We start from the raw sequence: 20,243 nt of genomic DNA, 5'->3' as shown, positions 1-20,243 counted from the left end.
CTTGTATATATTTGAATCTGACTTTACGCGTAACACATACATCATAGCTAACGAGCGTCAATATATCGACCATAAGCAGTTGAGACTCTCTCTCTCTCTATATATATGTATACAAACATATTCATAAGCTGTCCAATGTGTCTGCGTGTGCCTAGTTCAAGCTATCCAGCTCTATGTTAGCCTCGACGCTACTTAGCCTTTCGTAGTTTACGGAGTCCCGACTGCGTCTGACCGAGGAGGGTTTCAACTTAGCGAGCAGCCAAACGTTGAACTGAACTATCGCGTAAATTGCTAGAACGCTGAAAATGAGGTAGAAACTCTTACGAATCAGACCTGCTCTGTCCTCGAGCACCATGGTCCGGTATTGGATGACAATATTAACTCCGAGAAGGAAAACCAAAAACGAGCTGACAGCGACTGAAGTACTAGAACAGATCAATTGCCATGATATCGTAGAACCTTCTCTATTTCTGCTTGAGGAACTGTGACGCGATTCAAAGATACCTTTGCCGAACGCACGACTTTCTGGAGAACGTCGCCTTATCCTTTGGGTCTCCACACCTGTAAAGCTTTTGGAAGAAGTTTCGAACGGACCATCAACTCCTGAAGTCATCATTACCGATGATCTGAAATCATCCTGGGGTATTTTCTTGATGGTTTTCGAGTTTATACCTCTTTATAATGTAATGGGAAATTTCACGGGTGCAAACCTTTGAAAAAAACTCATTCTTAATAGTTTAAACGAAAAGCAGGATTAAAAAATTTCGATCCAATGGTCGAATGAACATATTCTATACATGGCCCTGGATGGGAATGTTTCTTGCAGTACCAGCATTGCTGAAATCAAGTAATTCGACGTAACTTTGACCGTCTTTCTCTACCGCAGCAACTAGAATCCCACCTTTGAAATTCACGGACCAAATTTGGTCAGCGTCTCGTAATATGTTTGAATGTATAAGTTTCCCACTTCGCAGATTGTAGACGTTGAACTGACCTTCGGAGCCACTTACCAGTAAGTTATCGCTCATGTAAAAGGTCGTTATAGCACTCAAATTATTATGATGGTATGCGAATTTTCTTGAATAATCATTTGAGTCCCAACCTCTCAAACTGCCGTCTGCAGCAGCACTGACTAGAAATCTGTCAGATAGACGCAGTAAACCTACAAGTTGGGTATGGCCTTGCAAGGTTGACATGGAACCTGAAATCTTCGTGCACGGAGCTTGTGAAGTAGTAACCACTGTGCAAGTACCATTGTTCCATATATTTTGCAGATCCCAAACTCGAATCGTGGTATCCATACTGGCTGATATACAGCGGAACCTCTTATGGTCGTAGATAGTGGAGTAAATCCTGTCTGTGTGGCCCGTCAAGATATAAAGGCATTTCATCTGAGCGATATCCCAAACCATGAGGTTGTTATCGTAAGACCCGCTGATTACGATGTTACCGTGTCCCGACACCGTACGCACCGACGCCATGTGTCCTCTTAAGACTCCGACGAAGTAAGGGTTTTCTTCTGGTGTATTATAGACCACGGGCCATTCCTGACCCTCTGCCACAGGTTCCAATGGAAGTTTCCAAACATGTAGGGTATTATCACGCGATCCGGTGACGATGTATTTGACCTTCTTGTACTCGACGATATCGAGGCACCTAACAGTAGAGGCATGACCTTTAAATACATGAGTACAACATCCGCGCTTGATGTCCCAGACTCTAACGCTACGATCGGTGGACCCACTTACTAAGATACCATCCTCATCGTACTTGAGTGCCCAAACACCTCCGTCGTGACCCGTGAGCTCCATCAGGAACTGTTTCTTCTCGGAATCATAGACCCTGATTACTTTATCGTCAGCTCCCGTTATCACATAGTTATCTTCGAACTGTAAACAGGTCACAACGCTTGTCATGTGCCCTCTCAACGTGGTCCTTTGAGGGGTGAATTTGGGATTGAACCAGTTCTGCAAAACACGACAGTTTTCCAAGAAGTCCAATTGATATCCATCCTCTTCGTTCTTAATCTGTGGGTATTTAGCCTTTAACTTTGATGAATACTTGGCAAAATTTTCCTTAGAGACAAAACTTTCAGTTAGGAGCATCTGTCGCCACAGGTGCGGTGTTGAGTTTATCAATGAGTTCCAACTTTTACAAGTTTGAAGGCACTGTGCGATATCGGCAAATGACAAGTTGGTCAAGACCTTGAGTGCTATTTCAAACGGCAGTGACGACAAGAAATCTCGTTTTAAATTATCAGTGATTAAAGTCCCCAAGTCCGAAAGTTCTTTACGATCCATATTTGATACCAACTGAAACAACAGATTCTTATAACAAGTAGGTGGCAATTCTCTCTTGACCATCGAATATAATTCATTCGTATAAAGCTGTGAAGCACACAGCGCATCATCTTCACCGGTCTGATCGTCCCGAGGCCCCGGAGAGGCCAAAGGTGACAACGGGAGAACTTCTTCAACCTCAGCAACCGCAGGGGCTCCTGTGGCAGCAACTGGCAAACTTGAAGGTGAGCTAACCTCTAGCCGGGACTCATCAGCACGCGCTTCCGGCGTACTAACCTTGACGCGCTTACACTCATCATCCGGTTGGGCACTCTCACGCCGGCGTCTCTTGACTCCACCAACGGGATCTTCCCGGACCCGGTACTGGTAAGGAACCGCGATCTCGAGCAACGGGTACTGCACTACCTCTCTCATGGCACACTTTCCTGATGCTCTGCTACTTCTTAGCCATTATAAATGATTAAATTCTTAAGCAGTTTTTAAAGAGCGAGGAGGACCAGGTGACCCGGACGGGCTGAACATTGAAGAGAAGGTCGTTGGACTCGCGAGTAGATGGTTATAACAGAATCAACAGTCCCTGAGAATCTCTGGTTTGAAGATATTGGGGTTAGTTTTCCATGCAGAGAGTTTTTCCGATGAATTTCGAGCAAGTTCTATATTACTATTTAAGATTTGATTGAAGCTGATGAACTGGAATTCTGGTACCTTGGATTCATAACCTGCCAATAATCAAGATGATATTACGACATTAGTTGGCAGCATTCAAATCAAATACTTCCCTAAATTTATTTTGTTTTTTTCAATCTTCAATATCATTAACTAAACACTAAAATACTTTTATGTCTGATACAAGATAGGCCTACTGAAAATGCAACATGTTCAAACACAAGGAAGACAACGAAGAATCAGACCTATTGTCATTATTTAGGTAATCGTTCGTATGTGTCTGTGTGCGTGTCCCATAACTACCTGACAAGAAAGTATGAACCGAAAGAATTGACATGTTGTTCAAGCAGCAACAAGAATAAAGTGTAAATCAACCCTTTCGTCACTGATCCACAGTACTTAACAAAATTAATCACTAGGCTGGCTTGGTAGCATTATCTTCCACAATCTTATACGTTTCTTCTGCTACAAACAAAGACGCACAAGCTTTAATCAAGATTAATCAATCAAATGCACAGATGAATTTTTCACACACAGGGCCTCTTGGCATACGTTGCACATGCTCAATCACTACTGGTCCCACTGCGCACGTCCAATCTCATGCAATCTCATGCGATTTCACCGGGAGTTACAATTCGACCACGTCTCCGACTTCCAACACCGTACGACACGGCTCGGCTGGTAATGCATGTGTTCGATAAGCTCGGCAGGTCACTGCTATCACCCTTTGATGTATCTCCTTCCTCCAACTTATCTTTCGAAGTGAATAAAAAAAACGCCGTCTCGAGGCTCACTATCGCGCGGCCAGCCGTATCTAATACAGTTATCTGCAGATAAGCTGCCCAGACTGATATCGATTGACAATGGAACTGGAACTCCAATCGAAGGTCAAAAGGAATAAGTGGTTCTTGGCTGGTGTATAAAAAGACAGTGGTTTGAAGCCAAGCATTCAACCCATTCTTGCCAATGACAGCAGTGGAATGAGTATCATTGAAGAAAAAACTAGGCTGCCCGCCTCCAAGGGCGGCGATAATGTGGTCGTTGAGAACATATCGCAGGAACCAGTGTCGTACGACCAGTCCCAGGGTAGTTCGACTGAAGCACATTCCCGTTGGGGTCGCTTCAAGGAATCTTTCAAGCGTGCGGAAGAAATGGAGCTGGATCCAAATCTTACCGAGGCAGAAAGGATCGCTATCAAGACTGCTCAATCTCCGTTGAAGCACCATTTGAAAAATAGACACTTGCAAATGATTGCCATTGGTGGTGCCATTGGTACGGGTTTGTTTGTCGGTAGTGGTACTGCGTTAAGAACTGCTGGTCCCGCTGGTATTCTGATCGGATGGGGTTTAACCGGTACAATGATTTACTCGATGGTTATGGCAGTTGGTGAGCTGGCTGTGGTTTTCCCTGTGGCAGGTGGTTTCACTACGTATGCCACTCGTTTTGTGGACGAGTCGTTTGGTTTTGCTGCTAATTTCATCTACATGTTGCAATGGTTGGTTGTGCTTCCTTTGGAAATTGTTGCTGCATCGATTACGGTCAATTACTGGGGTACAGATCCGAAATACCGTGATGGTTTTGTTGCATTATTCTACGTTGTCATTGTTATTATCAATATGTTTGGTGTTAAGGGTTACGGTGAAGCAGAATTTATCTTTTCGTTTATCAAAGTGATCACTGTGATCGGATTTATTATTATGGCCATCGTGCTTATCTGTGGTGGTGGTAAGGATCACAAGTACATCGGTGCACAGTACTGGTACAATCCGGGTGCTTTTGTCGGTGACACAGCTGGGCAGCAGTTCCAGGGTTTTTGTACCGTCTTCGTTACCGCAGCTTTCTCGTTTGCAGGTTCTGAGTTGGTCGGTTTGGCTGGTTCCGAAGCTGAAGAGCCCAGAAAATCCGTTCCAGGTGCTGCCAAGCAGGTCTTTTGGAGAATCACCTTATTTTACATTCTATGCCTGTTGCTGATCGGTATGCTGGTCCCATCCGACAGTCCTCGTCTGATCGGTGCTTCCAGTGTTGATGCTGCAGCTTCACCTTTCGTGATCGCCATTGTCAACCATGGTATCAAGGGTCTACCAAGTGTCGTCAACGTTGTCATTCTTATCGCCGTTCTTTCTGTCGGTAACTCGGCCATCTACTCGTGCTCCAGAACTTTGGCTGCACTTGCTGATCAAGGCTTCCTACCAAGTATTTGCGGCTACATCGACCGTGGTGGAAGACCATTGGTTGGTATCGCTATTTCTGCGTTCTTCGGTCTAATTGCCTTTGTCGCACAATCCAAAAAGGAAGGTGATGTTTTCAATTGGCTGATGGCTCTATCCGGTCTGTCTTCCCTATTCACCTGGGCAGGTATCTGTCTGTGCCACATCCGTTACAGAGGTGCTTTGGCGGCCCAGGGAAGATCCACCGATGAATTGCCCTTCCAGGCTCCAGCCGGTGTATGGGGATCTTACTGGGGATTCTTCATGTGTATCCTCATGTTCATCGCTCAATTTTACGTTGGTTTGTTTCCTCCAGGTACCAAGCCCAACGCATATGATTTCTTCCTCGCCTACTTGTCGTTCTGTATCTTCATTGCCCTGTACGCCTTCCACAAGATTTGGAAGAGAAATTGGAAATTGTTCATTCCATTGAAGGACCTGGACATCGATACCGGTAGAAGAGAAGTCGACTTGGACGTGCTCAGAGAGGAACTAGCCGAGGAGAGAGCCGCTTTGGCTGCAAGACCATTCTGGTACAGGTCCTGGAAGTTCTGGTGTTAAACCAGATCTATGTAATTTATTAAGTAAAATCTAAACTTTCCTTATAAAAAGGATTTGCCAAGACTTTTTTTCACCTGAACGATAGATTAGATAGACAGAGACTATAAAAAAAGTCCGCATTTCTAGAAGGGATCAACAGAACGGATCTCGAGATCTGAAGAACAAGTCAAATAAAATCCAATCGTTATGTCTGATCATGTTGTTATTGCTGGAGCCGGTGTTATTGGCTTGACTATTGCCTGTCAATTGCTGCTCGAGATCCAGGAGAAGTCAAAACCGCGGTTGCAAAGCTTGACTATTATGGCCCGCAATTTCCCCAACGACCAGCCATTGACCCATGAGTATACTTCACCTTGGGCTGGTGCACATTTCAGGCCGTTCCCACACAGGCCAGAGAGCTACGAAAGCGATTTGAGGGAATCCGGCTATACAAGAGTCACGTACAAGTTCTTCCAGGAGTACGCCAAACAGCACCCAGAATCAACAATCGAGTTTATGAAGGGCTACGATTGGCTTCAGGAACCTACTGCTGAGTATCTGAACCTTGGACCGGGCTACACTAGAGAATCACTCAAAAATTTCGTGTACCCAAGCAAGGAACCGCTCCCCGAAGGCCTCAAATACGTAGCTGAGTACATTACTTGGTGCTTGAATGCACCAGAGTACTTAAAGTTTCTGCAGACCCAAGTCGAGCAACTTTCATTAAGATTAGATATCCCGCTTGAGTTTTCGAGACTGACTCTGACCTCTTTAAAAGACGCCAAGAAGTGGTTCCCCAAAACGAACGTGTTATTCAATGCAACAGGTACTGGTTTGAGCTACTCGGGCGGTTACGACCCACTTTCCGTCCCTATTAGAGGTCAAACTGTTCTCTTGAATGTGCCAAATCCCAAAACCATACGTTACGCCAACGCAACTATCACTCACCAGGGCAAGGACGGATTATGGACCTTCGTGATCAAGAGACCAGCAATCAATGGTGACCCACAGTACATCCTCGGGGGTACCAAGCAACCGGGCGACGATCTAATCATTCCTAGAGAGTCAGACACCCAAGCACTTCTTGCTCGAGCACGTAAGCTATTCCCAGACCTCATGTTCCCAGACAAGACCTTCGACGTCGTTAGAACCAACGTCGGATTCAGACCAGCAAGAACAGGCGGAAGCAGAGTCGAATTAGAGACATGTCCGGATCTAAAAATCGTACACGCCTACGGCTTTGGAGGTATGGGCTACGAAGTATCCGTTGGTGCCGCTAAGCATGCCATTGAGCTCTACAGATTCAGGCCTAGCAAGCTGTAGATCATCATCTTCATACCATTAACTAGTCCTATCACAAGAGACGTTCGCGCGAGATTAGATAGATATATAGACCCCTGTCAGATCAATACTTCGCAGTCATCAGAAAAAACATTGATCAGAAAACTGGTCAAAATGAGTCAGAGTAAGGACAATGTACCACAAGTGCCCCGTGGTTGGAAAGCCATCTACGATGAGGAGTACAAGCACTGGTTTTTTGTCGAGCTATCAAGCAAAAAATCGCAATGGGAAGCTCCTAAGGGAACCAGTTGGTCCAATAGCGAACGTAGTGCTCCACCACCTCCAGCATATAGTTCTCAACCTCAACCACAACAACCGCAACAACGGTACGCTCCTCAGCCGAACTATCAACAGCAGCCAATGTACCCTCAACAGCAGATGTACCCTCAACAGCCAATGTACCCTCAGCAGCCCATGTACCAGCAACCTCAGCAAAAGAGAAGTAACGGTATGAGAAACGGGATGCTGGGAGCCGGTGCAGGTATGCTTGGTGGGTTCCTGTTGGCAGATGCTATGACACCCGATGTGTACGTTGAGAATAACAATTACGACTACGGTGGAGGAGACTACGGCGGTGGTGATTTTGGTGGAGGAGACTTTGGCGGAGGAGATTTTGGTGGAGATTTCTAGAGTAGTTTTGTATAGATTTTCAATGAACAGTAGAAAGGCGTAGATCACTTATTTGCGCGAGGTGAAATTGATCAAGAATCATTCATTATAAGAAACAATTGACGGACTGTAAGGAGATAAGGATGGGCAAACGAGTGTACGATCCAATTCATGATGTGTTCCAGGACCGAGAGGAAAGCGATGCGCAACGCTCAGTAACAGGTCGAGTTGTGGAGGACGAAGACGATTCGAACACCGAGAGTGAGGAGACCAATAGTCCGCAGAAGGAGGCAATTGTGCCCTCAGTAGCTACTAATAGAAAGAAGATGAAGGAATCGAGTAAATACAATCGACATTTGAAGAAACCAGATGGTGAATTTTTCACTCGTCGAGATTTGCAATTCCACTTCTTAACAAGATTGCTCACCGATGATAGACCCCTCTTCACGAATCTGTTCAAGGAAGTGTATGCCAAATCGGTGGTACCGTTGCCGACTACCGAGGGTAAGACTGTAGACGTCACAGACGCCAGTTATGATGCGCGTACGTTTGTGTTCAACGATAAGCTTACATTCTCACAATTGTACATCCTGACGCTAGCTTCATCAACGAAATGCTCCAAAGTGCTCAGAGACAAGTTGCTTCTTGATCATCAAGCAGCCTTCTCGACATGTATCCTTGCACTGTTGGTTAATTTTGGCAGACTCAACACGACGATAAATTTTTACTTGGAGATGACTTCGCAACTAAGAACGTTTCACTCGGTACCTTGTTTGCAATACCGAGTCGCCGACCTCAAATCATTACAGGATACACCACGGTTGAAATCGATATTGAAGAACTTGAGCGTTGGTAATGAACCATTGGATTTAGCACAACTTTACGAGTCGCCGGGCATGACAAATGAGAAGGCCAACGTTGTTAATCTACTGTTTACGATGTGCGATAATGTGACTCTAGTGAATATGAAACTACTGTCGAAATACGTCGAGGGCCACGCATCGTTATTCAATATTCTGGATTCGCCAGACTATGAACCGGAAGATAGATGTAATGTGGTGCTGTGGTTACTTTACATCCACACAGAGACAGATCTGAGCCCCGAGTCTATTCAGCAATCGATCAAGTTGTTTACCACAGGTGATAAGCTACCATTGAGACGCGCAACGAAGGAATACGACCAGGATCCTCAAGATGAATACGACTTTGGTTTAGAACAGAAGGCGAAACGTCGGGAGTTTTTAAAGCGTACGAAGCATGATGAATCAGACGAGAAAGAAGGAGAGGAAGAGGAAGAAGAGGAGGAAGAGGAGCAAGAAGAAGAAGAGGAAGAAGAAGAGGAAGATGAGACAATTCAAGAGATGGAGTCTCAGGAGGACGAGGTAGTTGAACCAGTAACACCACGTAAGAGGCGGGAGACAGGAAAGGAGAAGAGAGAACCCAAACGAAGGAAAGTGGAAACTGTAGTGAAGCAAGAGAGTGCGAGTGAGGACGTAACGCGTATTGAGGGACTGATTGAGCTGGACCGCAAGAAGATTGTGGGCAAATTGGGAAGGCATCAAACCAAGGACCAACAAACATTTGTACAAGATTTATTAAGCGCACAAAAGCCGGTGAAGATGAAAAGACGGGATCTTGGATTGGTACGAATTTTCAACGAGTATGAAGATATCCCGATGGCGTCCGTTATTGGAATCCGCGGTAAGAAGAGGAAGAAGTTCAAGGATGACGTGTTAGGTTTTGAGACCGACTATTTGAGAAGTTTTGCCGCTGCGAAGAAGATGATGCTGAATGATCAATGGGAAGAGGAGCTTGGTGATTTTTTCCAGCTATAGACAAAGACAAGCCTTACATAGTTGTAATAATCCAAGGCGTAAGCCGTACTCTTTGAGCAGGCCAGATGTTACGGCACTAATATCGATTTGGCCATCCTGGAGCGAAGTTTGTATACGCGAAGAGGGCAAGAATTCTTCAAACTCGATCGTGTATCGTATCGTGAGTTTCGCTTCCGGTGTCGCGAACCTATGTAAAGTCAAAGCGCTTTCTGTACGAGTTATAGTAACCAGACTTGCGAACCGGCCCATCTCCCCTTGTATATGATTAAACAACTCATCTCGCCCGCATCGAAGCCTATCGTACTCAAAACAGCCCAGTAATATTCTACTTGGGTTCTTACATTTTAAAAGCGACCGAAGTGGCCATTGTACATTTCTTGAGACTTCCACTCCGCATTCGTATAACGTTTCGCCCTTATAGTTCAAACGCAGATCCAAATCAAAGGGTTCAGTAGACCGATAAAACCTAGCATGAGCCTCGACTATATCATCAGAGCTAGAAACACTCAGATCAACGTACTGATATAACTTTCTCAGGGTCTCTAACCTCAATTGCATATTCAAGAGGGGCAAAGTATCATATTTCGCCTGCAACTCTTTTTCCAGATCGGACCCATCTATAGTAATCGCGCTTGCCTTCTCTTTGCCGCTTGTCAACAACACAAGATCAAGCAACCTTGCATCTGTCTCTTCATGGGTGGTATGAGCTCTGCTCTTTAGTGATTGAATCTCTTGCAACAGACCATTCCTTCTAGACAGCAGCGAGTTCCTCTGCTCTTGCAGCTTCAAAGTCCTGAGATCCAGCTCACTAAGGTCATTGGAACTACTTCTACTACTACTACGACTATTCCTTGCCTCGCTGGCCACACTGCTGTGCCTTACCGAGTCTGAAGTAAAATCCATCGCTATTCTTCTCTTTCTTTTAAGAATACTTAAAACCACTTTTATTGAGTATTTTCATTATTTAAAGTAAAGCCTGTCGTAAGACAAGCTACACAGCTATATATAACTTTGCAATTACTTCTTAGATGGTTCACCACCGTTGACAGAAGAAGAAACGTATTCGACAGCGTCATTCAACTTACCCTTGGCAGCATCGACGTATTCCTTAGCAGTGTCAGCGAAAGAGTCGGCTTGAGCGTCGTTCTTACCCTTCTTGGCAGAGTCGTGGACACCTTGGGCAACACCCTTGTCAGATTCTGGTTGGACGGCACCAGCTACTCTGTCAGCAGCATTGGTGACCTTCTCCTTACCAGCTTCAGTGTAGGATTTTTGGGAGTCTGGCTTGACACTTTCACCAATCTTGGTAGAGAAATCTTTTCTGTTAGAGTCGGACATTATTGTATTTGTGTTTGTGTTTGTAGTTTGTGTTTGATACTGGAGTGGTATAAGGGAGAGAGAAGTGAAAGAACAAGAAGTGTCTGCTTTTATAGGTATGAGAAGATCCGCGATCGAGTTTGGAAGAGTATGGGTGAGTTTTGCTGTTGGAGGTCCAGCCGCCCTCGATTGCTCTCACATTGCTTTCAACTTGCTCTTGGCGGAGCGTTTCTTGCTATGGGGGGTTTGCTCTTTTGCTAAGGGGAAAAGGCTACGTAACCTAACGAAACAAAACAAAACGACGTACCCGTAACGTTTTGTCGGCGGGCGACGGGGCTCGTGGAGTTGCGGTTTAGGGGAGGGGCCCGGAGGGGATCGCATTCCAAGAATGTGGAGTAGGGGGCGGGTCACGTGGGTAGTCAAGGTATTCGAGATAGATCGACTATCGGTTGATCTATCGGTTGATCTGCGTCAGATTGTCGAAACGACGATCACTTCTACAAACTCAGACCCAGATATAGTGGTAGTAGGCAAGGTATTATCTTTTTTCTTCAAAAGTAAAGTAAAGTTAGACATGATTGTAATGGTCTTGAGGCTGCTATACTAAGAAGAAAATTCAGAGTGCCATCGGGTTTAAAGATATCACCTTTGAACAATCATAGGCCAAGGCAATTAGTGGTATATGAATATGTTTTATGGGTATACTCTGAGTTCGCCATAGAAACCTGTAGAACGTTATAGAGCGTCATTAGTTTTCGCTATCTGAAGTGTCACGTGACTCGGACCTTCTTTCTCTTCAAGCTATATAACGTTGGAACCTCCATCGAATTCCCACTAAAAATGCCTATGGTTAAAATCGTCAGATGAACTTTATCAGCAGATCGTCACTGCCCAGACGGGCGTTTCTGAATGCTTATCCCCTTGTGCGTGCTTTCCATTCCACTTCCATTCGTTTGCAGGATATCAAGGATCCGTATGAGACTTTAGGTGTGGGTAAAAATGCTTCTTCCTCGGAGATTAAGAAAGCTTATTACAAACTAGCCAAGAAATTCCATCCAGATATCAATAAGGAACCCAATGCAGAGGCCAAGTTCCACGATTTGCAAAATGCTTATGAAATTTTGTCCGATGATACAAAGAAACAGCAGTATGACCAGTTTGGGGCAGCTGCCTTTAACAATGGAGCAGGTGGACCTAGCGGTGCAGGCGGGTTTCATGGATTTGGTGGTGCGAACCCATTCGGTGGTAGTGCTGGTGGATTTGGCAATTTTGGTGGGATCAATTTTGAAGATTTGTTCGGGGCTGCATTTGGTGGTGGAGGAGGTCGTGGAGGTCCCAGTGGTGGAGGTTCATCGATGTTTAGAGAGTACAAAGGTGATTCTGTTGAAGTGATACATCGTATGAAGTTCAAAGACGCTGTCTTTGGTGCTAAGAATGCTAATTTGCAATTCTCGGTACTCGATCCCTGTGGTGTTTGTCATGGTTCGGGGCTCAAGAAGAACGCTCAGAGCTCTACTTGTCCCAGCTGTCATGGGACAGGGACTACCGTGCATGTTAGGGGTGGATTTCAAATGGCTTCCACTTGTAATCAGTGTGGAGGTGAGGGAACAACTGTACGCCCTGAAGACGTTTGTAGCAAGTGTCATGGTGAAGGTGTCGAACTCAACTCGCAGAGAAGTATTAGTGTTGATTTGCCTCAGGGTCTACAAGATGGTGATGTCGTTAGAGTACCTGGACAAGGTTCTTACCCACACTTGGCTGTGGATCCTAAGATGAAGAATTCGGTTAAATTGCACAGAGGTGATGTTCTTGTCCGGATCCGTGTTGATAAGGACTCTAGGTTCTCGATCAGAAACAAGACCGATATCTGGTTCACTAAAGAGATTCCAATTACCACAGCAGCACTCGGTGGACAGGTTACTATTCCCACTGTCGATGACACCCAAATTAGGCTAAAAGTGCAACCCGGAACCCAACACGACCAGGTCATCTCGATACCAAACATGGGTGTACCACGTATAGGTGGTGAACGTGGTGCCATGAAGGTCCAATACAAGATTGTTATTAAGAAACCACAGTCCAAGGCGGAAAAGTGTCTGTGGGAGGCTCTCGCAGACGTAACCAACGACCAAGCAGCTAGACGAACTGAGACGACTTCACATTCGCCCGAATCTACAAACAGCACAGCTACTACGAATCCTGATAACCCCAGTGCATTGGGCAGACTCGAAAAATTCATCAGTAATACATTCAACAAGATCAAAGGTGATAAATAGACTTTCATACTTGTATATATAACCTTCGCGCAGTAACGCTTATCTGTCAAAAACAGCCATCAACAGCCAACCAAAAGACAACAACAACTCATGGCAAGATTCTCACTTGGTGAAAGAAAGTTTTACTACTACTATTTCCTCCTACATATTCCCATTACACTGTTGATCGATTCTTCAGTGGTCGTCCCACCAGAGTACCATCCCGCTTCGAAATTGGTAGAGTGGCATATCGCCCAAAACAACGATTTCTTACTATGGGAGAAACCTAACTGGCTCTACTGGTTCGTTGTCATCGAGCTCGTTGTCCAATTGCCTCTATTCGCCAAGTTCGCTCTAGCACTGCGTCCTTCGCAAGCTACAAATAGTCAGGAAAAGGATGAAAAGCTTGAAAAGGAGAATAAACTGAACAGATGGCTACGTATCTATGGTCTAAACGCCTCTTTTACCACTTTGATTTGCATGATCACCATCTGGCAGCGTGGTTACCATCCATTCTTTCCCACACAACCTCTCCAAATTGACGAGAAGATCCAATTGCTGCTAGTCTACCTACCAACGTTCCTGATTCCATTGAGATTGTGCTTCTTATAGTCTTATATACTCTTTATCTTGATAAATTCGCGTCGCGTTAAGTTTCAAGCCCATTTCGCGATGAGACTTGGCATCTTATATATAGTCTACCACTCCATAGAGCCGCTGAAAGTCATCAGCTGAACCAGGAAGACAATAAATATGTTTCAATATGTGCCACCGAGCCGTAGGCTGTTCAAATCTAGACATAGAGTCTCTAGACGAGAGTTGCAAGGGCTTATTGACTGGACTACGACGCTTGATGAGTCGATCGAGGAGGATTCGTTGATCTCGTATGCGGTTCCAGTGGTTGGCGGTGAGTCTCGGTTCTCTGTGTTGTCAAGTGAGAGTGGTGAGAGCCTGTTTGAGCCCGATTTGAGAACCCAGTTGCAAAGCAACATGAGTTTGGAGTCCCTGATCCAGGAGAACAAGAAGCGGATCTCTGCGAACCAGGAAGATCTAGAGCTCTTTATAGCTGCTCGAAACCCATCTTTGAGCAATAGTGCTAGAGATCAGGTGTCAAAGTTGCAATGTGAGAATGCACAACTATTCAATAGGGGGAAGATATTACAGGAGCGGTGGGCCCAGGTACGACGTTGTAACGATAATGGCATCTTGTTGATCGAGATTGGGAAGAATGGGCTACAGTGGTTTGGGATCCCCGCTGATCTGCGTCAGCAGATTTATCGGTGCTGTCTGTACCAAGTAGCAGAAGCCTGTGAGCCTAGAGATGAGTTATACAGGGCAATTTTACAATGCTGCGGCGAGAAACAACTTGCAGCGCAGATCTACGGCAACATGCGACGTAATGCACCATTTCTAATGGATGAGAAACTTCCCGTCGAGCAATCGAAACTGGTCGATTCACGAATCGCCTCCCTTTACCCCGGGCTGCACTACCACCTGACCATAACGTTACAATGGGACTTGATCCACGATTTTGTGCGTCCCTTATTGCTAAATTCCCTGTGCGCTGGACTCAGATCGCAGACCATTAGTTGGGAATTGCTCGATGTAATTGTATTTTCAGCATACTACCGCGAACTATCACGGCTCATCACCGATGAGTTCTTACTCGGAACACTGGAGCAAACCTATTATAAATTCTTCAGCGATGAACCAGTCCAAGTACAACAACAATTACAACACATCAGGATCGATCTCGTAGAACTTCTAGAATACTTGAGACGCAAATATGGTCAATCACTGATGGGCACCACGTGACACTCGATGTTTCTTCGAAATACCACTACTTATGACCATAAAGGTTCAACAATGGGTGATCTTACAACTACAACCACGCCAGGCGAAGATGGTTGACGGGTACAGTATCAGAAGGATTCGTAAAAGCGATTACGAAGGCGTTGTCGAAACGTTAAAGGTTCTCACCGTGGTTGGGAACCTCTCGAGATCTGAGTTTGAGAAGATCGTTGAATATTGGGATTCAATCACCGTGAGCGAGACTACGAAACTCTACAACCCACTTGTGGTAGTCGATGACACCACAGGAGCGATAGCTGCCACAGGAAACGTACTGATTGAACGTAAACTGATCCATGAGGGAGCGCTGTGTGGTCATATCGAAGACATAGCGGTTTCTCGAGACCACCAAGGCCGTCAACTCGGTCGATACCTCATTGAGCAACTCACTGCTCTGGCAGTACGTGCCGGTTGCTACAAGGTGATCCTCGATTGCGATCCCAGTAACGTTGCCTTCTATGAAAAATGCCAGTTCACCCGCGCTGGTGTCGAAATGCAATTCAGAACTACGTAACAGTATCTAGCGCTTCTAACGACACTATAGAGTTACCTCTTACAACAGTCTGAGACCCCAAAGCGTGGTTGGACCCATCTTTTAGCAGTTCGACAGCATCATCGAGCACAACGTTCAAGAAAACGTCGTAACCGCGCAAAACACCGGCCAATTTCCGGGACCCATTCACTTGCAACACGACTTTCTTATCCACATACCGTTTAAGCTCGGGAGTAGACACCATTGTGTTTCAATCGGTCAATCCACTGGCGTTTTGACTCTTGTTGTTCAGTTTTCCAATTTTTCACAGCGCGATGAGCTGAAAACTAGTCAATTGATAGTCAAACAAAGGGTAAAAGAGGTGCTAGAAGGCTCAGTTGCAGCGTTCATGAGCCTAATTGATGATTGTTGATGTATCTGATTGATCTGAGGCGATATAGATGGTTATAAAGTCATCTTAAGTAGAATTGGCTGGGTTACCCGGCGGCATGTTTGGTTTTGACTCAGAGCGGACGCGAGGTCGGGAAAGAATATGGCGTTGTGGCGAACAAGCAGGGATAAGTAGTTTGAGAGAATCTTATTCACTAGAACAAGTGGTTAGTTGGCTGAAACGAGCAGGCGAAATGTTGAGATCCGTTATTGGTAGACGTTCTTTCAGTGCCGGCGCTGTATGGCGCGCTGCTAAGAAGCAGCACGATGTTGTGGTTATCGGTAGTGGTCCCGGTGGGTATGTGGCAGCTATCAAGGCTGCTCAGCTTGGGTTCGACACTGCTTGTATTGAGAAACGTGGTAAACTTGGTGGTACCTGTTTAAACGTTGGTTGTATTCCTTCCAAGGCTTTGTTAAACAACTCTCACCTATACCATCAGATGAAGAGCGATTCGAAGAACCGTGGTATCGATATTAAAGGATCTGTAGAATTGAACGTCGAACAGTTCCAAAAGGCCAAAGACCTTGTGGTCAAGCAATTGACCGGTGGTATCGAAATGCTTTTCAAGAAGTATGGTGTCACTTACTACAAGGGTAACGGTTCCTTCGAGGACGAACATAACATTAAGGTCTCTCCTGTGGAAGGTTTAGAGGGATCTGTTAAGGAAGAGAGCATCTTAGAGGCCAAGAACATTATTGTCGCTACTGGTTCCGAAGTGACTCCTTTCCCAGGTATCAAGATCGATGAAGAGAGAATCGTGTCTTCCACTGGTGCTCTTGCTTTGAAAGAGATTCCAAAGAGATTCGCTGTCATTGGTGGTGGTATTATTGGTCTTGAGATGGGGTCTGTATACAGCCGTATCGGGTCCAAGGTTACCGTGATCGAGTTCCAACCAAAGGTCGGTGCCTCTATGGACGGTGAAGTTGCTACGGCTACCCAAAAGTTCTTAAAGAAGCAAGGACTTGAATTCAGATTGAGCACTAAAGTGGTTTCCGCCGAAAGAGATGGTGATGTGGTCAAGATCGTCATCGAGAACGCTAAGAACGGCAAACAGGAAACTATCGAGGCCGATGCACTATTGGTGGCTGTCGGTAGAAGACCATACATGCAAGGGTTGAACGCTGAAAAGATCGGTCTAGAGGTTGACAAGAGAGGACGTTTAGTTGTTGATGAAGAACTAAGCACCAAGCACCCTCACATTAAAGTCATTGGTGATGTTACCTTTGGTCCTATGTTGGCCCACAAGGCTGAAGAAGAAGGTATTGCTGCCGTTGAATACTTCAAGCTCGGTCATGGTCACGTCAATTACAACAACATCCCAAGTGTTATGTACTCGCACCCTGAAGTCGCCTGGGTCGGTAAGACCGAAGAGCAGTTGAAGGAAGCAGGTATCCAATACAAGGTCGGTAAATACCCCTTCATTGCCAACTCAAGAGCCAAGACCAACTTGGATACCGAAGGTTTCGTCAAGATCATAATCGACGCTGAGACCGAACGTATTCTAGGTGCTCACATCATTGGCCCTAACGCCGGTGAGATGATCGCAGAGGCAGGCCTAGCCCTAGAGTACGGTGCTTCCGCCGAGGATATCTCCAGAGTCTGTCACGCTCATCCAACTCTATCGGAAGCTTTCAAAGAGGCCAACTTGGCCGCTTTCTCGAAGCCCATCAATTTCTAAGTGTATGGATTAAGTATATATATTATTGAATAAAAACATGCCGTTACAGACTGAGACTCAGCCATTCCCAATTAGTGGCCCCGTTGGTTCCCTGGGGGGCCTGATTGGCTGGCGACTCGCTGTTCAGGTGTGTAGATGCATCGGTGTCATAGAGCAGTGACAATTGAGTGGGTTGCAAAACATCGAAATCCCGTTCTAGCGGTCTATCGTCTGTATCAGTATCTACCTCTGTTGTAGATTGATGCACGGATGCCAGTTGTGGGACAGGAGAATTCGAGGACGTCTTTCGCAGTTGTGTAGTTGATCTTCTCGAAGTGATATTTCTTTTCAACTTAACATCTTCAGGTTTGGGACTACACGATTTGACATTCCTTTGACGTTTTTTGATCACATCGGTCTTGAGCGATAGTGGTCTTACCACTCCATGAAGTTTTAGGAACAAACCACACGCATTACAGAGTGGATTCCCCGCGGGATCCCGCCTCCACAAGGGTGTAGTTCGTGTGTTACAGTTAGAGCATCGAGTATCCCGATTTGAATCCCCTGGTTCATTAAGCGATGTGAGAGAAGTCGTTGAGTTGTTTCTTAAATTTGGCCTCTTCTTCACACCAGAACTGCTCCTCCTTTGACCTGTTTTCTTGACCAATCTAGATGGCAAAGGTGGAGGCTCCTGAACTGGCTCAGAGGGTAAGAACAAATCCAAGAAGTTTGAACTTTGACCCCCTAGTACCTCAGAATTCATCATCGATTCACTCGTTTCACTGACAAGCGCAGGAGATGAATATGAAAGTACATGATCTTCCAATGGATCCATCACATCGAAATCAAATCCACCGTCCCATTGTTGCTGTCCAGGCTCTACTAAAACCGGATCCACACACATAGGTTCATCCTTCACTATATTCACCTCGGGTTCTCTACAAACCACTCTCATCCCCAGCATTCTCCAAGTCAAATTGTCCATTCGTTCACGATTTGGTAAAGAGGCTCTCGCCGAGGAGTACATCTTCCAAAGGGCTTCAACAGACGAATCACCGATCGCTGCTTCGTGCAACTTCGACCCCAGCGACCGTTCCTTCATTATACTATACACTGCTCACTCATATGGTTACTACACAATTATACAAGAAGACAAAGACCCTCGACATCCACATATATGATGCCATGACTCGATTTGCAACTTTGTTTTTGTCTTAAAGTTCTTATCAATACATGCGGCGGGCCCAGTTTTCCTCGCGTTATCAGCACCGCCAAGAGCCAATCAATCAGGACGCATAGCGATTAGCGCTCTATCGACGTTTACGAACAGTTCGACGACGGTTCGACCGTTGTTGCTGGATCTGCGAGTACTTGCGTTTGAAATAATGTTGAGTGTCTTGGTCACTGAGCAGTGTGTCCAGCATGGTGGAACCACTGTGTTTGCGAGTAGATGCAGAGGACGAACCTTCGATGACAGTACCGAGGGCAAACCTTTCAGGAACTTGCCAACGGTCCTTCTTGTAATGTCTCTTGGGATCCAAAGCTGATCTATGCTTCAATAGTAACAGGTCTCTCTGGGCGCGGTCACGTGCAGCCTTGTCTGGTTTCGGCAGTAGAAACCAATCCTTATACTGATCATCCTCCGAGCGCAACTTAGTTGGTTGAGCTTTATCTTTCTTGTGCGCTAGCGAATCGAATTCGTTGCGTAGTTTGGGCAGACTTCTTAAGTTTTTATCAATTTCTTCAAACTTTTCTTGGGCATCGCGGTCTACTGGATCATCTAAACGCAATTCGTCGCTTTGTTCTTCTGGAACTTGCTCTACTTCCTTCTTCGACTGCTGCTTCAGCAACGTAAACAACTCATCAACACTCGAATCCATCCTAGCCACACAGCTCTTGGGCTCATTAGTTTGAAAACTTTTCAGCTCATCGCTTTATAAAAGTTAAAAATCGTTAATCGCGCTGGACGGTCGGCGGCTGTTTTAAAGGAATAAAGCTCAGTTTGAGTGGCAAATCTCTTCCAAAACACCTCCAAAAGACAGCTCAGAATGGATTTTATCAATGATGATAGACAGTTGCAGTACGCTAGGTATGCGGTGAAACGTTATAGGAAGTGCGAACCTTTGGAGACTGCTGTAGCAAGCAATAAACGCCACATTGTGAATGTTGACGACACCTCAAGGATAAACTATGAAATGATCAAGAATGCCCCTGGGAACCTGCCAGCTGTTTCGGGGACTATTTCGACAGTTCAGGATAATGAGATAAGTCGACTCAAGACAAAGACTTATAAGAGCAGGCTCTATGAGTTGAACGATGAGTATTTAGAACGTGCTAACGCGCAATTGGACCATTTGAAAAAACAACCAAAGGCTACGTCAGTGGTTCCATTGGAATCCCAGCAGGTGTGGCTTGAGCAGATTCAGGGGAACCTTTTGCAAGAGTACAAGGAGCTAGTGGAGGACGAGAAGAAGTGGATTGTGCTTAAAGAACTTTTACTCGACGCGAATGTCGAACTCGACTTGTACAGCGCGCAGGACCAAGGGAAGAAGCAAGTGAAACTAGGGTCGGTAGCAGTACCAACGCACTCCAACGCCAACGCACTGCTATTTAACAGACCAAAGAGGCCCAAGGTCAAGAACAAGGGCCACCATGACAACATTTCACCCATAGTTTGATAAGCCGGGTAACACGTGAATTTTCGAGAAAGTAGAGCGAACTATAAGCTAATCGGAAAATTTT

At 45.5% G+C, this 20,243-nt stretch overlaps 17 protein-coding genes across 17 annotated transcripts; 10 read left to right on the top strand and 7 right to left on the bottom strand.

The window, feature by feature from the left end:
• Positions 1 to 151: 151 nt before the first annotated feature.
• Positions 152 to 613, bottom strand: TDEL0C00950 (uncharacterized protein; the record flags this gene model as incomplete). The annotated part of the gene is made up of 1 exon (XM_003680147.1): positions 152 to 613. The coding sequence occupies one exon, from the start codon at positions 611 to 613 to the stop codon at positions 152 to 154; it is 462 nt and encodes a 153-aa protein (XP_003680195.1).
• A 178-nt stretch (positions 614 to 791) lies between these two features.
• On the bottom strand, positions 792 to 2,714 carry CDC4 (SCF ubiquitin ligase complex subunit CDC4; the record flags this gene model as incomplete). Its single annotated transcript, XM_003680146.1, has 1 exon — positions 792 to 2,714. The coding sequence occupies one exon, from the start codon at positions 2,712 to 2,714 to the stop codon at positions 792 to 794; it is 1,923 nt and encodes a 640-aa protein (XP_003680194.1).
• A 1,232-nt stretch (positions 2,715 to 3,946) lies between these two features.
• Positions 3,947 to 5,734, top strand: GAP1 (amino acid permease GAP1; the record flags this gene model as incomplete). The annotated part of the gene is made up of 1 exon (XM_003680145.1): positions 3,947 to 5,734. The coding sequence occupies one exon, from the start codon at positions 3,947 to 3,949 to the stop codon at positions 5,732 to 5,734; it is 1,788 nt and encodes a 595-aa protein (XP_003680193.1).
• Positions 5,735 to 5,920: 186 nt separating this feature from the next.
• TDEL0C00920 (FAD-dependent oxidoreductase) lies at positions 5,921 to 7,036 on the top strand (the record flags this gene model as incomplete). Its single annotated transcript, XM_003680144.1, has 1 exon — positions 5,921 to 7,036. The coding sequence occupies one exon, from the start codon at positions 5,921 to 5,923 to the stop codon at positions 7,034 to 7,036; it is 1,116 nt and encodes a 371-aa protein (XP_003680192.1).
• Positions 7,037 to 7,168: 132 nt separating this feature from the next.
• Positions 7,169 to 7,684, top strand: WWM1 (Wwm1p; the record flags this gene model as incomplete). Its single annotated transcript, XM_003680143.1, has 1 exon — positions 7,169 to 7,684. One exon carries the CDS (start codon positions 7,169 to 7,171, stop codon positions 7,682 to 7,684), a length of 516 nt encoding a protein of 171 aa, XP_003680191.1.
• A 122-nt stretch (positions 7,685 to 7,806) lies between these two features.
• On the top strand, positions 7,807 to 9,498 carry IES1 (Ies1p; the record flags this gene model as incomplete). The annotated part of the gene is made up of 1 exon (XM_003680142.1): positions 7,807 to 9,498. One exon carries the CDS (start codon positions 7,807 to 7,809, stop codon positions 9,496 to 9,498), a length of 1,692 nt encoding a protein of 563 aa, XP_003680190.1.
• On the bottom strand, positions 9,493 to 10,401 carry CTF19 (Ctf19p; the record flags this gene model as incomplete). The annotated part of the gene is made up of 1 exon (XM_003680141.1): positions 9,493 to 10,401. The coding sequence occupies one exon, from the start codon at positions 10,399 to 10,401 to the stop codon at positions 9,493 to 9,495; it is 909 nt and encodes a 302-aa protein (XP_003680189.1).
• Positions 10,402 to 10,515: 114 nt separating this feature from the next.
• Positions 10,516 to 10,836, bottom strand: HSP12 (lipid-binding protein HSP12; the record flags this gene model as incomplete). Its single annotated transcript, XM_003680140.1, has 1 exon — positions 10,516 to 10,836. The coding sequence occupies one exon, from the start codon at positions 10,834 to 10,836 to the stop codon at positions 10,516 to 10,518; it is 321 nt and encodes a 106-aa protein (XP_003680188.1).
• Positions 10,837 to 11,678: 842 nt separating this feature from the next.
• MDJ1 (Mdj1p) lies at positions 11,679 to 13,091 on the top strand (the record flags this gene model as incomplete). The annotated part of the gene is made up of 1 exon (XM_003680139.1): positions 11,679 to 13,091. One exon carries the CDS (start codon positions 11,679 to 11,681, stop codon positions 13,089 to 13,091), a length of 1,413 nt encoding a protein of 470 aa, XP_003680187.1.
• Positions 13,092 to 13,181: 90 nt separating this feature from the next.
• Positions 13,182 to 13,682, top strand: EMA19 (Ema19p; the record flags this gene model as incomplete). The annotated part of the gene is made up of 1 exon (XM_003680138.1): positions 13,182 to 13,682. The coding sequence occupies one exon, from the start codon at positions 13,182 to 13,184 to the stop codon at positions 13,680 to 13,682; it is 501 nt and encodes a 166-aa protein (XP_003680186.1).
• Positions 13,683 to 13,823: 141 nt separating this feature from the next.
• On the top strand, positions 13,824 to 14,885 carry MLO50 (Mlo50p; the record flags this gene model as incomplete). Its single annotated transcript, XM_003680137.1, has 1 exon — positions 13,824 to 14,885. One exon carries the CDS (start codon positions 13,824 to 13,826, stop codon positions 14,883 to 14,885), a length of 1,062 nt encoding a protein of 353 aa, XP_003680185.1.
• Positions 14,886 to 14,916: 31 nt separating this feature from the next.
• GNA1 (glucosamine 6-phosphate N-acetyltransferase) lies at positions 14,917 to 15,435 on the top strand (the record flags this gene model as incomplete). Its single annotated transcript, XM_003680136.1, has 1 exon — positions 14,917 to 15,435. One exon carries the CDS (start codon positions 14,917 to 14,919, stop codon positions 15,433 to 15,435), a length of 519 nt encoding a protein of 172 aa, XP_003680184.1.
• Positions 15,428 to 15,658, bottom strand: SMX2 (mRNA splicing protein SMX2; the record flags this gene model as incomplete). Its single annotated transcript, XM_003680135.1, has 1 exon — positions 15,428 to 15,658. One exon carries the CDS (start codon positions 15,656 to 15,658, stop codon positions 15,428 to 15,430), a length of 231 nt encoding a protein of 76 aa, XP_003680183.1.
• A 379-nt stretch (positions 15,659 to 16,037) lies between these two features.
• Positions 16,038 to 17,522, top strand: LPD1 (dihydrolipoyl dehydrogenase; the record flags this gene model as incomplete). Its single annotated transcript, XM_003680134.1, has 1 exon — positions 16,038 to 17,522. One exon carries the CDS (start codon positions 16,038 to 16,040, stop codon positions 17,520 to 17,522), a length of 1,485 nt encoding a protein of 494 aa, XP_003680182.1.
• A 43-nt stretch (positions 17,523 to 17,565) lies between these two features.
• On the bottom strand, positions 17,566 to 18,603 carry GAT1 (Gat1p; the record flags this gene model as incomplete). Its single annotated transcript, XM_003680133.1, has 1 exon — positions 17,566 to 18,603. One exon carries the CDS (start codon positions 18,601 to 18,603, stop codon positions 17,566 to 17,568), a length of 1,038 nt encoding a protein of 345 aa, XP_003680181.1.
• Positions 18,604 to 18,811: 208 nt separating this feature from the next.
• On the bottom strand, positions 18,812 to 19,381 carry FCF2 (Fcf2p; the record flags this gene model as incomplete). The annotated part of the gene is made up of 1 exon (XM_003680132.1): positions 18,812 to 19,381. One exon carries the CDS (start codon positions 19,379 to 19,381, stop codon positions 18,812 to 18,814), a length of 570 nt encoding a protein of 189 aa, XP_003680180.1.
• Positions 19,382 to 19,549: 168 nt separating this feature from the next.
• IES3 (Ies3p) lies at positions 19,550 to 20,179 on the top strand (the record flags this gene model as incomplete). The annotated part of the gene is made up of 1 exon (XM_003680131.1): positions 19,550 to 20,179. One exon carries the CDS (start codon positions 19,550 to 19,552, stop codon positions 20,177 to 20,179), a length of 630 nt encoding a protein of 209 aa, XP_003680179.1.
• Between the last annotated feature and the right edge of the window lie 64 nt (positions 20,180 to 20,243).

This window comes from Torulaspora delbrueckii, chromosome 3 (assembly GCF_000243375.1).
Source record: "Torulaspora delbrueckii CBS 1146 chromosome 3, complete genome".
NCBI classification, from domain to species: Eukaryota; Fungi; Ascomycota; class Saccharomycetes; order Saccharomycetales; family Saccharomycetaceae; genus Torulaspora; species Torulaspora delbrueckii.
This window is presented reverse-complemented; position numbering and strand designations above follow the sequence as displayed.